Source organism: Chrysemys picta, chromosome 4 (genome assembly GCF_011386835.1).
Source record: "Chrysemys picta bellii isolate R12L10 chromosome 4, ASM1138683v2, whole genome shotgun sequence".
Classification (NCBI taxonomy): Eukaryota; Metazoa; Chordata; order Testudines; family Emydidae; genus Chrysemys; species Chrysemys picta.
In genome coordinates, this window is record NC_088794.1 from 5,402,999 (window position 1) to 5,416,780 (window position 13,782).

A 13,782-nucleotide genomic window follows, 5' to 3' on the forward strand; every position below is an offset into this window, starting at 1 on the left:
CAAATAAGGAGGCAAAGAAGTCAGACATGGTTACAAGAAAAATAAAGCTAAAATGCAACTTGTGTCTAACTTAACAAACAATGTGAAATTCAAAGCAAAGGTTTTATCCCCACATGCTTTCAGCAGTCTTACTGACCAAACTTCTTAGGTCAGGATCCCTCCCCCAGTCCAAGCACTGCTTCCTTTATCCCTTCACATGCAGTGAATCAACGGGGAGAGAGAGAGATAGAGGGCAGGGGGATAATGCATATTCTCTCTTCCCTAGCTTGATCGGGTTTCTGGGTATGGACAAGGGGTTGGGCTGTTAGGACAATCTCTAAGGGACCCCTTTAATGACTTTAGGGGTTGGTAACAGTGTGGCACCCACCTCTCACAATCACCCCTTCTGGTTGGGTGTGTCCATAGTCTTTAAACAGTCCCAGCCCTGGTATCTGGCCATACCCCCAAAGCTTCCTCCCTGGAGGCAACAGTTTTGTCTTTTCTGGGTCCTTCTGGCCCTAGCTCTCCAGCTGGGCCACTAAGTATTTTGAACCCCTTTTAATGTTGTCCAATTGAAAGCCACTTCTTCAGTGGCCTAACCACGACTCCAGGTCCCAGACCGGGGATCCTAGGAATAGCAGCCACACATCACTGTGTCCCCTTAACTAAACTGCTTTCAGCTCCCTTGGGCTACTGCCACATAGCCCAGCCTTCACTAATGCTTCACCTTTACCTGAGGGCAAATGTACGTTCAGGCCCAGCAGCCAGCCAGGAGCGCTTTCTCACTCCCCCAGTCCCTGCCAGTTCTGAGCTGTCCATGGTGCTGCAGTTTCCTTTAGCCAGCCAGGAGTTCAGCAGAGCTACAGTGATTGACACTAGTGAGGGATCTGGGCCATTGACGTCTATGAAGCTATGCCAATTTACACCATCTGGGGATTGGTTCATTGACTTCATTTAAGTGACACAGATTTTCCATAGATTCATGACTTCTAGTCTGACCGTTGGCTAACACAGGACATGGAACCTCACCCACTAACTAAAACTATTACATCTCTTTTAGAGAGCTATCTAGTCTTGATTTCAAGATGTCAAGTGATTGTGTCTTGGTACGTTGTCCCATTCACGATTCCATACGTGCTCAGATTCAGACCAGTTGAAGATCTGGCCCTTTGGCTTCAATGGAGCTAGGCTGATTTATACCATCTGTGAATCTGTCCCAATGACTCCCAGGGAGAGACATCCATTTACACCGGCAGGGGATGTGGTCTAATGGGTCATGTCCATGTTATGGTTACCTCTTTAAGCAAGTCTAGCAATATCCACCCGACCTAGGCACAGTGCAGAGAAGCCCTGAGCATCCTCATGGGCACAAGTTGAGGAATGTAGGACTTATGATGCCCAGTCCGCCTGTGTGATGTCACTAGAAGGCAGGGGCGTATGCACATTCTCTCTTCCCAAGCTTCACCAGGTTGCAGGGCAGGGACAAGAGGCTGCCACTAGGAACATATCCATGCAGGAGATTGTGCAGGAAGGGCTCATCCATATTTCAGAAGGAACCAAGTCCTGAGACCTGTAGGAAGAGAATGGATATTTTCAGTGCATAGGAACTGTTAGTGTTCCAACTTGGTCATTTCACAAGATGAAATTCCTGGCCATTCATTTTTATTCTTGAATTGCTCTTTTCCCATGAAATAAAAGGCATTTGCATAGAGAGTTGAAGGCTACTCTTTGCGTTTGAAACCATAAAAATCAAGATTTTCATCTCATCTGTCAAAACCTGCACCACCATCATCCAACACACCATTTTTATAATAGTGATTCCATTCAGAAGGGTCATTTCCATAGTTCCTTCTAAGGTGTGTGCCTGGGTGTTCGCGCACAAGGTTGTGAAGGGCCATTCCCCTAATTAGGTGCCTCGTCCCTGGGGAGAATGCACGCATCAGATGAGGTGGTGGCCTTGGGAGGAATAGGGAGTAAGTGAGGGAGCAGTGGGGTGAGATAGGGAGTGAGTGGAAATTGGGACGTGCAGGGCTGCACCGGCTGGAAAGAGACGTGACTCTGTTCAACTCCAGGGCTGTGACTGCTGGGGACAGATGTCCCTCCTTCCCAGCCCCAGCTCAGTGGCTGCTGCGGTGCAGGAGAGAGACAGCTCTCCCCAAACAAATGCTAGAAAATAATGGAAATCACCTCTCCTGACAAGTGATTTCTATTAAGTTTTAGCATTTGTTTGGGGAGAGATATTGGAAACCATTAAGGCCAGAGCTTTGCTATCTGGTATAGTTTTGGCTCTTCAAAGTACTCCCATTGACTCATAGGTAGCAAGCAGCACTAGGTTTGGAGGAGGTGCTAGGTATTTGCTAGGATAAAGACCTTATTTGCAAGCTCTTTGAAATAGGGATCACTCTGCAAACACCAAAGCCATGTGTTAATGTCCTGCACAGCGTGTAAAAAAGTAATGAGTCCGTCTACTCCAAGTTTTTAACTTGGTGACACACACAATGTGAAACCAGGAGAACTTTGCCTGTTTCTACTGGGCTCTTTTGTGTTAGCACTGCATGGGTCCTAAACACTCATTTAAAATACCCATCACTAACCACTTGATGTTTTACTTCCCTTCGTATTTTCAGTGTTGTCACTTGTTTGTGTGTGGCTTTGTTTTGCTGTCTGTGTCGCTTTATTACTTATTTTTACTGTTCTCTGTGTGTGAAGTATTAATCAAATTAAGAGTTGAGATTCCAGAGAAATTGTATAATCCCGAGTGAATGCCTTTTACTCTCATTTCCAGTATCAGAAACTATTGTATTAATATTTGCAGTGAGAGCATTTCTAGTTGACTCAGACATTTATTTAGCATCTTAAAGCTGAGCTCTGTGTGCAGATAATATGCATGCAAGTGGAATGGTTTTTTGAATGGCAGAAGTCCGTAGCAGCTAGCGTTTTGGCAGATGCTTCATTTTTTGAGAGCAGCTTTACCTGAAGATTTAGTGGACAATGGTAGGAGTAGGTTATATAATTGGCCTCTGGTGAATATTTTTTATGTTTTCACATAATTATCACAATGACTTTGTTTTATTTATAATGCTGTTTTCAGTACGCCACATTTTGCTGCGTTTACTAGCTTGAGTTGTTAGAAAGGATGATAAAAGACATGTACTCCAAGGGAAGTGTCCATTTTCTTTTTATTTGATTTCATATTAAATACGCATCTTAAGCAGTGCACCTTGTTAATTATTTAATATTCTTTCTTCTTCTTCCTACATAGCTATGAACTTTTAAAAATATATATTATATCTAGGTTTTGTATGGACAACAAATGACTTAGATATTGGTGCTGCACATAAAAACATTCCATCTGCACATGGATAGAAAAAATTAGGGGGAAAATTGGTCATTTCCAGCTTTACAGAGAAACACCAAATGAACAATGGAGGGCAGATGGCTGTGGTCTCCTCCTGAGCTGCTCTGGTCATCATGTGGTCTCTATCAAGAACAATGCATGAATCTATCCTTCCTACTTTGGGGAGTAACCCAGCAAGGGAAGGACATAGGATACCATGGTGATTGGGATCCGATAGATAGATAGATAGATAGATAGATAGATAGATAGATAATCTATCTTACATGTCTAACAGGTTTTACATTTCACCTATTGGGGTCAGGACAATAATGTGATTCTGAAACAATTAGTACGTTTCAGCTGTATCTAATGTTATGTTCCTTTGATTCCAAACTTGTTGTAAGGTTGATAGAAAATTTTTCTTGAGAAGTTTTTTTGATGGGAAATTGGATTTTCAATTCAACTATTTTTTCCATGAAATTATCTTTTCCCTGGAAATTATAAGATTTCCATCAAAAAGGCCAAACAACCCTCCTCCCAAAACCATGGCTGTGGGACTCTGGTGAAGTCCCAGGGCAGTTCAGCAAGAGGAGAGACCATCATGCATCATGGGGGATATAGTCAATCCTGGGAGCTTGGCGCATAGAAGAGATTGGTGGTGTGTGGTATTGGATGCAAACCCCGTGGTATTTCCAAGCCGAAATGTTAAGTTTTCAGCAAAAGCTTTCAGTCTCCGCAAACAAACCCTCTTTGTAGATCAGCTCTACGCAGTACACGGCTTGCATTGAAAACAGCAGGATGAAATATACCCCTAACCTCATACTCTGTAACTCTGGTAGAAATTGCATCATTTAATAACACAGAAGGAAAGAGTGGGCGAAATTAATCCCCAGGGCATGAGTTACACCAAGGGTGGCTTTGGTTCATTGAGCACATTAATTAGGTTCTGTTTCTCTCTGAGCTCAGGAATTCCCAGTTGCTTCAGGAATCATGTCCCATAGATCACAAATCTCAGTATAAAACTTCCAAATGCTCCAAACTGGCAGTTTCTATCGATGAGGAAACACCAGCACATCCCTCTCTCTCTTCTCAGCAGGTATGTGCGATTGTCCTGAATTACAGTCACACACAAACATCCAGACATCATGGTGATCAGCAGGTATTGAATTCAGGACCTCCACACTAGAAGCCTCAACCCCAATTCCTACCCCTTCAGCTAAAGGAGCGACCTTCTTGCTTGGAAAAAATAGCCAATTACATAGTCACCGAAGCCAGTACTTTCCATTATGTCTCTGGGTTTTCATACAGGCTAAAGTAAATGCCAGAAAGCTTAATTAGCACAGTAAGCAAGACTTACCCCAACCCGGCATGCCAAGCCACAGAGCTCACCTTGCCCAAAGAGGGTAGAAAGATTGACACTCCTTTACTCTCACCCCTTCTTTAGCTAAGGAATAATCTCTTCAGACTGATTCTCTCACAGCAGAGTCACAAGTCACTGTTTGCTGTTCAGATTAGTGAACAGGAGTGTTTGTGTGTGCGGCATGATTAACATGTGTGTCATTGTATTTGCACAGCATGTGCATTTTATCGAACACCTGGAATGACCAGCTGTGAACATCTGGCTCTGTGGACTAAGCCCTTCCCTGAGCAGATATTGATGTCCATTCAGAAACTGATCTCCATTTATCGTCACTTACTTCACTTCAGAGAAGGAACAGGTTTTCCGCACCATCCACCTGCCCACATCTCTGTAGCTGCCTGTTTTCTGTTCAGAGGAGATGGAAAAGGGAAATCACTCGGAGGTGACTGAGTTCATTCTCTCAGGACTGACAGATCTTCCGGAGCTGCAGGTTCCACTGTTTGGGGTGTTCCTACTGATTTATGGTATCACCCTGGTGGGGAATGGGGGGATGATCTTGTTAATCACCATTGATCCACGACTCCACACCCCCATGTACTTTTTCCTCAGTAATTTGTCTCTCTGTGACCTCTGCTTTTCCTCGATAATTTCCCCTAAGATGCTGCTGAATTTCTTAGTCGAGAGGAAAAGCATTTCTTACACTGCCTGCACTGTGCAAATGAATCTCTCTGTTGTTTTTACAGATGTTGAGTGCCTGTTGCTGGCTGTGATGGCGTATGACCGTTATGTGGCCATCTGCAACCCGCTGCTCTATACGGTCACCATGTCCAGGCAACTTTGTAACCAGCTGGTGGCTTTGGTTTATGCTGGGGGGTTGGTGGATTCAATGATAAATACGTTTTTTATATTTCGGCTGTCGTTCTGCAGCTCCAACATCATCAATCATTTCTTCTGTGACATCCCCCCCCTGTTGGCGCTCTCCTGTTCTGACACCCGCAACAACGAGATTGTGGTCTTTGCATTTACAAGCTGCATTACAGTGAGCAGCTTTGTCACTGTCCTCCTCTCCTATGTCTATATCATCTCCACCATCCTGCAGATCCGCTCCGCCGAGGGACGGCGCAAAGCCTTCTCCACCTGCACTTTCCACTTGACTGCTGTGGCCCTGTATTTTGGCACCCTCCTCTTCGTGTATTTACGTCCCACCTCCAGCTATTTCATGGACACAGACAAAGTGGCCTCAGTGTTTTACACGCTGGTGATCCCCATGTTGAACCCCCTCATCTACAGCCTGAGGAACACAGAGGTGAAGGATGCCCTGAGGAAAGCAATGAATAAACTCCTAACCAATTCTTGAATATGTCTAACTATTTTCTCGTTTAGTGGTGGGGTCTGGCAACAGGTGAATTCAATTCCCAGCCCATTGCAATGTAATTTCTCAGAGCCCGTGGTCGTATTGTTCATTATTGTATTGTAATTATTATTAATTTGTTTGGATTCCAGCAAGGTCTGCAGGTCCCAACTGAGATCAGTGGACAAAACACTGGAAGCATCAGAGGGCCAGAGAGAGAGAATGATTCTATAGGCTGGGGGCTTTGGGCTCAACTTCACATCACTGTTCCAATTGTTATTAAATTAGTTATCGACAGTAGAACAACTTTGAAAGGAGAGATTGAGAGCAACCCAGACTGGAATAACACATCACTCAGGGGCTGGGATGCTTTCTGGAAATGCAGGAAATACAAGTGCATAGTGTGACAGGTTCGGTCACAAAGACCCCCATTGCGACTGTCACCTGATGTGCTAAAATTACCTCTGATTCCATTTTCCCTGCCACCCTGGACCTCCAGAACCCTGCCTTGTTGAGCCAGACACACTAGCCAGTTCCAACACAGACTAAGGGTCTGGGCCATGGCCGGAAAGCTGCAGATCTAGACTGAAACCAGCTCAGCAGGATACGTGTCTCCAGCACCCAGACACGTAGCTCCCAATGGGATCTAAACCCCAAATAAATCCATTTTACTCTGTATAAAGCTTATATAGAGTAAAATGACAAATGTAAAATGCCCTCTATATCACTGCAAGAGAGATATGCACAACTGTTTGCCCACCAAGGTAACAATTACTTACACTGAGTTTATAAATAAATAAAAGTGGTTTTATTAAGTATAAAAAGTAGGATTTAAGTGGTTTTAAGTAGTAACGGACACAACAAAGTCACAAAGCAAAAAAAAAAAAAAAAAAAGAAGGCTAAGCTTAATACACTCAGAAATCAGTTACAAATGTTAACTTCTCACCCCAATTGCTACTTCAGGTAAAATCTTTCTCAGGTCCGATGCCTTTTATGACCTGGGTCCAGCCAGTTCCCACCCACCCCTGTGGTTACAGTCCTTTTGTTTCCAGGTGCTTGCAGGTATCTCTGTGGGGTAGGGAGACCGTCCCTTCAGCCAGCTGAAGACACTCATTGTTTGCTTCTCCCACTTTATATAGAACTTCCCTAAGGTGGGAAACCTTTGTTTGGAATTCCACCCCCGTCTGGAAAGTAGCAGCTTCAAGATGGATTTCAGTATCAGGTGACATGGTCACTTGTCACTGTAAGACCCCAGTCTCCATTCTTCCTGAGTTGGCCCACATGTACACAGGAAGGCTTGCAGGTAAACAGAGCCATTCACAGTTCAGTGATTCTGAAGCACCTTTAATGGCCTCCACTTAATACGTCTCCATCAGTGATACAAGTTTATATTTTATTCTCCTAACTCCAGACATAGAAATAGTCCATGCAAACAAATGGGATGATCACACTTAGTAGATTATAACCTTTATAATGGTATGTTACATGGGGCACTTAGCATAAATCATATTCCAATTATGTCATATTCAGAAGCATATTTTCATAAAGCATGTGGAATACAGTGTCACACAGAGCTTTGCCCAGCACTGGACAGAAGGGGGAATTGAACCCAGAACTCCCACCTCACAGGTGAACACCCCAACTATTGGGCTAAAAATTAAAAAGGGAAGGACCATCACCACCTCTTACGGTGACCGTCTTGCGACCAACATCTAAATCCTCCCCCTGCACACACACATTGTTTTGGGACAAAGCTATTAGCACTATTTGTAACGTATTTGTGAGTAGTTTCAGGTCAGTCCAAACGGTATTGTTTTTGACAAGAAATTATTAGTCCAGAAGAAATTCACCCATTTCTAGACACCTTTGTGTCCCAATGCTGGGAAATACTTAAGGAGACATTTGGAGAGGTGACCAACAAATAAAGGCTGCGACTCATACATTTATTTAGCACTGAGTGGGTCCTAAACACTCATTTAAAATACCCATCATCAACCACTTGATGTTTTACTTCCCTTCATATTTTCACTGTTGTCACTTATTTGTTTGTGGATTTGTTTTGCTGTCTGTGTCGCTTCATTACTTATTTTTACTGTTCTGTGTGTGTGAAGTATTAATCAAATTAAGAGTTGACATTCCAGAGAAACTGTATAATCCCGAGTGAATGCCTTTTATTCTTGTTTCCAGTATCAGAAACTATTGTATTAATATTGGCAGTGAGAGCATTTCTAGTTGACGCAGACATTTATTTAGCATCTTAAAGCTGAGCTCTGTGTGCAGATAATATGTATGCAAGGGGGATAGTTTTGTGAAGTCCGTAGCATGCCAGTGTTCTCGCAGATGCTCCGTTTTTTGAGAGCAGTTTCCCCTGAAGATATTGTGGTCTATGGTAGGAGTAGCTTATTTAATTGGGTCTCTGGTGTATATTTCTATGCTTTCACTTAATGACCATAATGACTTTGTTTTATTTATATACCTGTTTTCAATACGCCACATTTTGCTGCGTTTACTAGCTTGAGTTGTTAGAAAGGATGATAAAATACATGTACTCCAAGGGCAGTGTTGATTTTCTTTTCATATTAAATAAGCATCTTAAAACAAGGGATAGTTAACAAGATGCACTGCTTAACATTCTTTTTTCTTCTTCCTCCATACCTATGAACATTTCAAAATATACATTATATCTAGGTTTAGTATGCACAATAAATGGCCTCAATATTGGTGCTGCACATAACAACATTCAATCTGCATATGCATGGAAAAAATTAGAGGGAACACTGGTCATTTCCAGCTTTACAGAGAAGCACCAAATTAACAATGGAGGGCAGATGGCTGTGGTCTCCTCCTGAGCTCCTCTGGTCATCATGTGGTCTCCATCGAGCACAATGCGTGAAAATATCCTTCCTACTTTGGGGAGTAACCTAGCAAGGTAAGGACATAGAATACCATGGTGATTGGCGTGCGATAGATAGATAGATAGATAGATAGATAGATAGATAGATAGATAGATAGATGATATGTAATATTTTTACAGGTCTTACATTCCACCTATTGGGGGCAGAACAATGAGGTGATTCTGAAACAATTAGTATGTTTCAGCTATATCTAACTTTCTGTTCCTTTGCTTCCAAACCTGTTTCTCGGGTTGATTGAAAATTTAACTAGAGAAGGTTTTTGGATGGGAAATTGGATTTTCCATTCAACAATTTTTCTCGTGAAATTATCTTTTCCCTGGAAATTATCAGATTTCCATCAAAAAAGCCAAACTCCCCTCCTCTCCAAACAATGGCTGTGGGACTCTGGTGACCATCATGCATCATGGGGGATATAGTCCAGCCTGGAAGCCTGGCCCATGCAAGAGATTGGTGGTGTGTGGTATTGGATGCAACCCAGTGGTATTTCCAAGCCGAAATGTTAAGTTTTCAGCCAAAAGCTTTCAGTCTCCACAAACAAATCCCCTTTGTAGATCAGCTCTACGTAGTTGCCAACTGAAAACAGCAGGATGAAATCTACCCCTAACCTCATACTCCGTAACTCTGGTAGAAATTGCATCATTTAATAACACAGTTGGAAAGAGTGGGCCAAATTAATCCCCGGGGCATGAGTTACACCAAGGGTGGCTTTAGTTCACTGAGCACATTAATTAGGTTCTGTTTCTCTCTGAGCTCAGGAATTCCCAGTTGCTTCAGGGATCATGTCCCATAGATCACAAATCTCAGTATAAAACTTCCCGAATGCGACAAACTGGCAGTTTCTGTCGATGAGGAAACAGCAACACATCTCTCTCGCTCTTCTAAGCAGGTACGTGCAATTATCCAGTATCAGAGTCACACAAACACGCAGACATTTGGTGATCAGCAGGTATTGAATTCACGACCGCCAGCACTAAAAGCCTCAGCCCCAATTCCTACCACTTCAGCTAAAGGAGCGACCTCCTGGGTTGGAAAAAATAGGCAATTACATAGTCACTGAAGCCAGTGCTTTCCATTATGTCTCTGGGTTTTCGTACAGGCTAAAGTAAATGCTAAAAAGCTTAATTAGCACAGTAAGGAAGTGTTACCCCAAACCAACATGCCAAGCCACAGAGCTCACCCTGCCCAAAGAGGGTAGAAAGATTGACACTCCTTTGATCTCACCCCTTCTCTAGCTAAAAAATAATCTCTTCAGAGTGAGATGATTTTCACCCTGATACTCATACAGCAGAGACAGAAGTCACATCTTGCTGCTCGGATTAGTAAACAGGAGTGTTAGTGTGTGGGGAATGATTAACCTGTGTGTCATTGTATTTATGCAGTTTGTATTTTATTGAACAACTGGAATGACCAGCTGTGAACATCTGGCTCTGTGGATTAAGCCCTTCCCTGAGCGGGTACCCATGTCCATTAAGAAACTGATCTCCATTTATCATCACTTCACTACAGAGAGAGGTTTTCCACACCATCCACCTGCCCACATCTCTGTAGCTGTCTGAGCTCTGTTCAGAGGAAATGGAAAAGGGAAATCACTCGGAGGCGACTGAGTTCATTCTCTCAGGACTGACAGATCGTCCGGAGCTGCAGGTTCCCCTGTTTGGGGTGTTCCTACTAATTTATGGTATCACCCTGGTGGGGAATGGGGGGATGATCTTGTTAATAAGGATAGATCCCCGACTCCACACCCCAATGTACTTTTTCCTCAGTAATTTGTCTTTCTGTGACCTCTGCTTTTCCTCGATGATTTCTCCTAAGATGCTTTTGAATTTCTTAGCCGAGAAGAAAAGCATTTCTTACACTGCCTGCACTGTGCAAATGTATCTCTTTCTCTCTTTTGCAGATGTTGAGTGCCTGTTGCTGGCTGTGATGGCATATGACCGTTATGTGGCCATCTGTAACCCGCTGCTCTATACGGTCACCATGTCCAGGCAGCTTTGTAAAGGGCTGGTGGCTGGGGTATACGCTGTGGGCATGGTAGATTCAATGATACACACATTTTGTACACTTCGTTTGTCATTCTGTAGCTCCAACATCATCAATCATTTCTTCTGTGATATCCCCCAATTGCTGGTGCTTTCCTGCTCTGACACCCACATCAATGAGATTGTGATGTTTGCCTTCATTGGCTGTATTGCAGTGAGCAGCTTTGTGACTGTCCTCCTCTCCTATGTCTATATCATCTCCACCATCCTGCAGATCCGCTCCGCCGAGGGTCGACACAAAGCCTTCTCCACCTGCACTTTCCACTTGATCGCTGTGGTCCTGTTTTATGGCATCCAACTTTTCATGTATTTACGTCCCACCTCCAGCTATTCCATGGACACAGATAAAGTGGCCTCAGTGTTTTACACACTGGTGATCCCCATGTTGAATCCCCTCATCTATAGCCTGAGGAACACGGAGGTGAAGAACGCCCTGAGGAAAGCAATGAATAAACTCCTAACCAATTCCTGAAACTGTTTAACTTAGTATTCGTTTTGTGATGGGGAGTGGAAACAGGTGAATTCAATTCCGAGCCCACTGCAATGTAATTTCACAGAACCTGTAATAGTATTGTTCATTAATGTATTCTTTTTATTATTAGTTTGTTTGTATTCCAACAAGGCCTGCAGGCCCCAACTAAGATCGGGGCTTTATTGGGGTATTGCCCCAGCAAAATTCCAGGGGGCACCTGTTGCACATGTGTGAATATCTGTGATATGCTTTGAAAGCACAGAGCTGTTTGTATTGGGAAGGAAGTTGTTGTGGGTTTGGTTTCATTATGCAGTTGCAAGTATGAAGTGTGGGATTTCTATGGCTGAACCAAAGGGAGTTTGCACACCCTCCTGATACTCTGCAGCCCTTTATGTCCCCTATGGGGTTGTTGTAGAGATTGTCACTGGTTTGTATCCATGCACGTGGAGGAGAAAGGTGATTTCCATCACAATGGCCTTTATTTTAAGTTAAGGGACCAAGAAAACATATAAAAGCATGGTGTGTGTGCATCCTCTGTGAGAATCTGCACTGAACTGAATACAAAATAATATGGAGAGGGTGAGTTTTCTCTACCATATAAATTAAACAGAAAGAAAAAGTCGTATCAGACACTAGATGTTTATACCACATGAGCAGGTTAGCTGTGAGTTCTTACTCTTATTTCTGTTGGAAAGTGTTATGGACTCTGAATAATAGGGGTTATGGGAATTGTACAGCTCGGGTTACGGTGAGTGAGAAATGGATAGAGCTGGGCCAATAGCTGATTTTTGAGTTCATGGGTGGTTACAAAAAATTGAAAAACAAATTCAGTTCAATCTGAACCAAATCTGAAAATTCCCTAAATGTTTGGCAAACTGGAAAACATTGACAAAAATTGCCTGTGGGATCGAAGGAAATATTTAGCATGACCAGAAATGGAACATTTCCTTTCCTCCCTGGATACTTTTTGATGTGAAAGCAGAGATAATGTAGGGCCAGACTGACGAAATGGATGGAAGAGGCGGTAATGGCGCTGTTTCCTTTGTAGACTTTAACCCAGTGATTAGATCTCTCCCGCGTGATGTGGGAGATCCAGGTCAATCCCACATCTGTCTGATGGGGAGAAGCCATTTGAAAGTGGGTCTCCCACATTGCCGTCAATGCCCTGGCGACTCGGTTCTATTCTGTCCTGCATCGTTCTCAGGACTGCTCTATGCTACTGCTGTAAGTTGATCTCAGTTACGCTACTTCAAGTTGACTAAGTTGGTCTGACTTACAGCAGTGTCCACACCGTGCTATGTCACCGGGAGAGTTATGTAACTGAAGTAGTGTAACATAGATCAGCCGACAGCGTTAGTGTAGCCCGGCCCTGAGAAAGATCCATGATGGAACATAGTCTCTGAGAGAGGTGGAGTACAGACTTCTGCAGGTGAGACCTCTCCCATTGACTTAACATGTCTTCCCCAGACCTACTCGATCAACACCATTTCATCTATCACAGTAGTCCCGATTTAGCCAGTAGCGTAGATATGGCCTCATTCTCTCCCATTGAAGGGAGATTTTGGATAAAACACAGGAAGAATCACAGGGCCAGAAAGAGAGAATGACTCTATAGACTGGTAGTTTGGGGCACTGACATGCTCAACTTCATGTCTCTGTTCCAAGGGTCATTTAATTTGTTATCCACCGTAGAACAACTTTGAAAGGAGAGATCGAGAGGAACCCAGATTGGAATAGCACACCACTCAGTGACTGGGATGCTTTCTGGAAATACAGGAAACCCAAGTGCACATCTTTGCCCGGCACTTGACAGAAGGGGGAATTGAACTAGGATCTCCCACCTCACAGGTGAACACCCCAACTATTGAGCTAAAAATTACAAAGAGAGGGAGCATCACCACCTCCTACCCGTGGCTGCTTTGCGACCCGCACCTAAATCCTCCCCCCGCACACATGCATTGTTTTGGGAAAAGGCTATTGGGAGACTTTGTAACACATTTGTGAAGAGTTTCAGGTCAATTTCAACTGCATTGTTTTTCACAATAAATTATTAGTCCAAAAGAAATTTACCCATTTCTACACACTTTTGTGTCCCAATGCTGGGAAATTACTTAAAGAGACTTTTGGAGAGGTGACCGACACATGAAGTGGAATACATTTACCTCCGTTTTGTATCATATTCAAAAGACCTCATGGGCGAGACCGTGATCCAGACCAGCTGCTGCTCTGGCCCTCTGTGTTTCATTCCCACAAGGAGAGACACAGTACTAACATTAATTGCATGTGCTGTGCACACCTGTTGTCCTGGGAGCAAAGATGCTCCAGGGAA

At 43.5% G+C, this 13,782-nt stretch overlaps 2 protein-coding genes across 2 annotated transcripts; both read left to right on the plus strand.

The window, feature by feature from the left end:
* Positions 1–5,088: 5,088 nt before the first annotated feature.
* On the plus strand, positions 5,089–6,033 carry LOC135983477 (olfactory receptor-like protein OLF1). Its single transcript, XM_065595783.1, has one exon. It carries the CDS (start codon positions 5,095–5,097, stop codon positions 6,031–6,033), a length of 939 nt encoding a protein of 312 aa, XP_065451855.1. The 5' UTR covers positions 5,089–5,094.
* Positions 6,034–10,514: 4,481 nt separating this feature from the next.
* Positions 10,515–11,453, plus strand: LOC135982855 (olfactory receptor 5W2-like). The gene has a single exon (XM_065591231.1). The coding sequence runs from the start codon at positions 10,515–10,517 to the stop codon at positions 11,451–11,453; it is 939 nt and encodes a 312-aa protein (XP_065447303.1).
* Positions 11,454–13,782: the final 2,329 nt, after the last annotated feature.

Bases quoted from the DNA above. Each gene is read 5' to 3' on its own strand.
- LOC135982855 (XM_065591231.1), top strand. From the start codon at position 10,515: ATGGAAAAGGGAAATCACTCGGAGGCGACTGAGTTCATTCTCTCAGGA.
- LOC135983477 (XM_065595783.1), top strand. From the start codon at position 5,095: ATGGAAAAGGGAAATCACTCGGAGGTGACTGAGTTCATTCTCTCAGGA.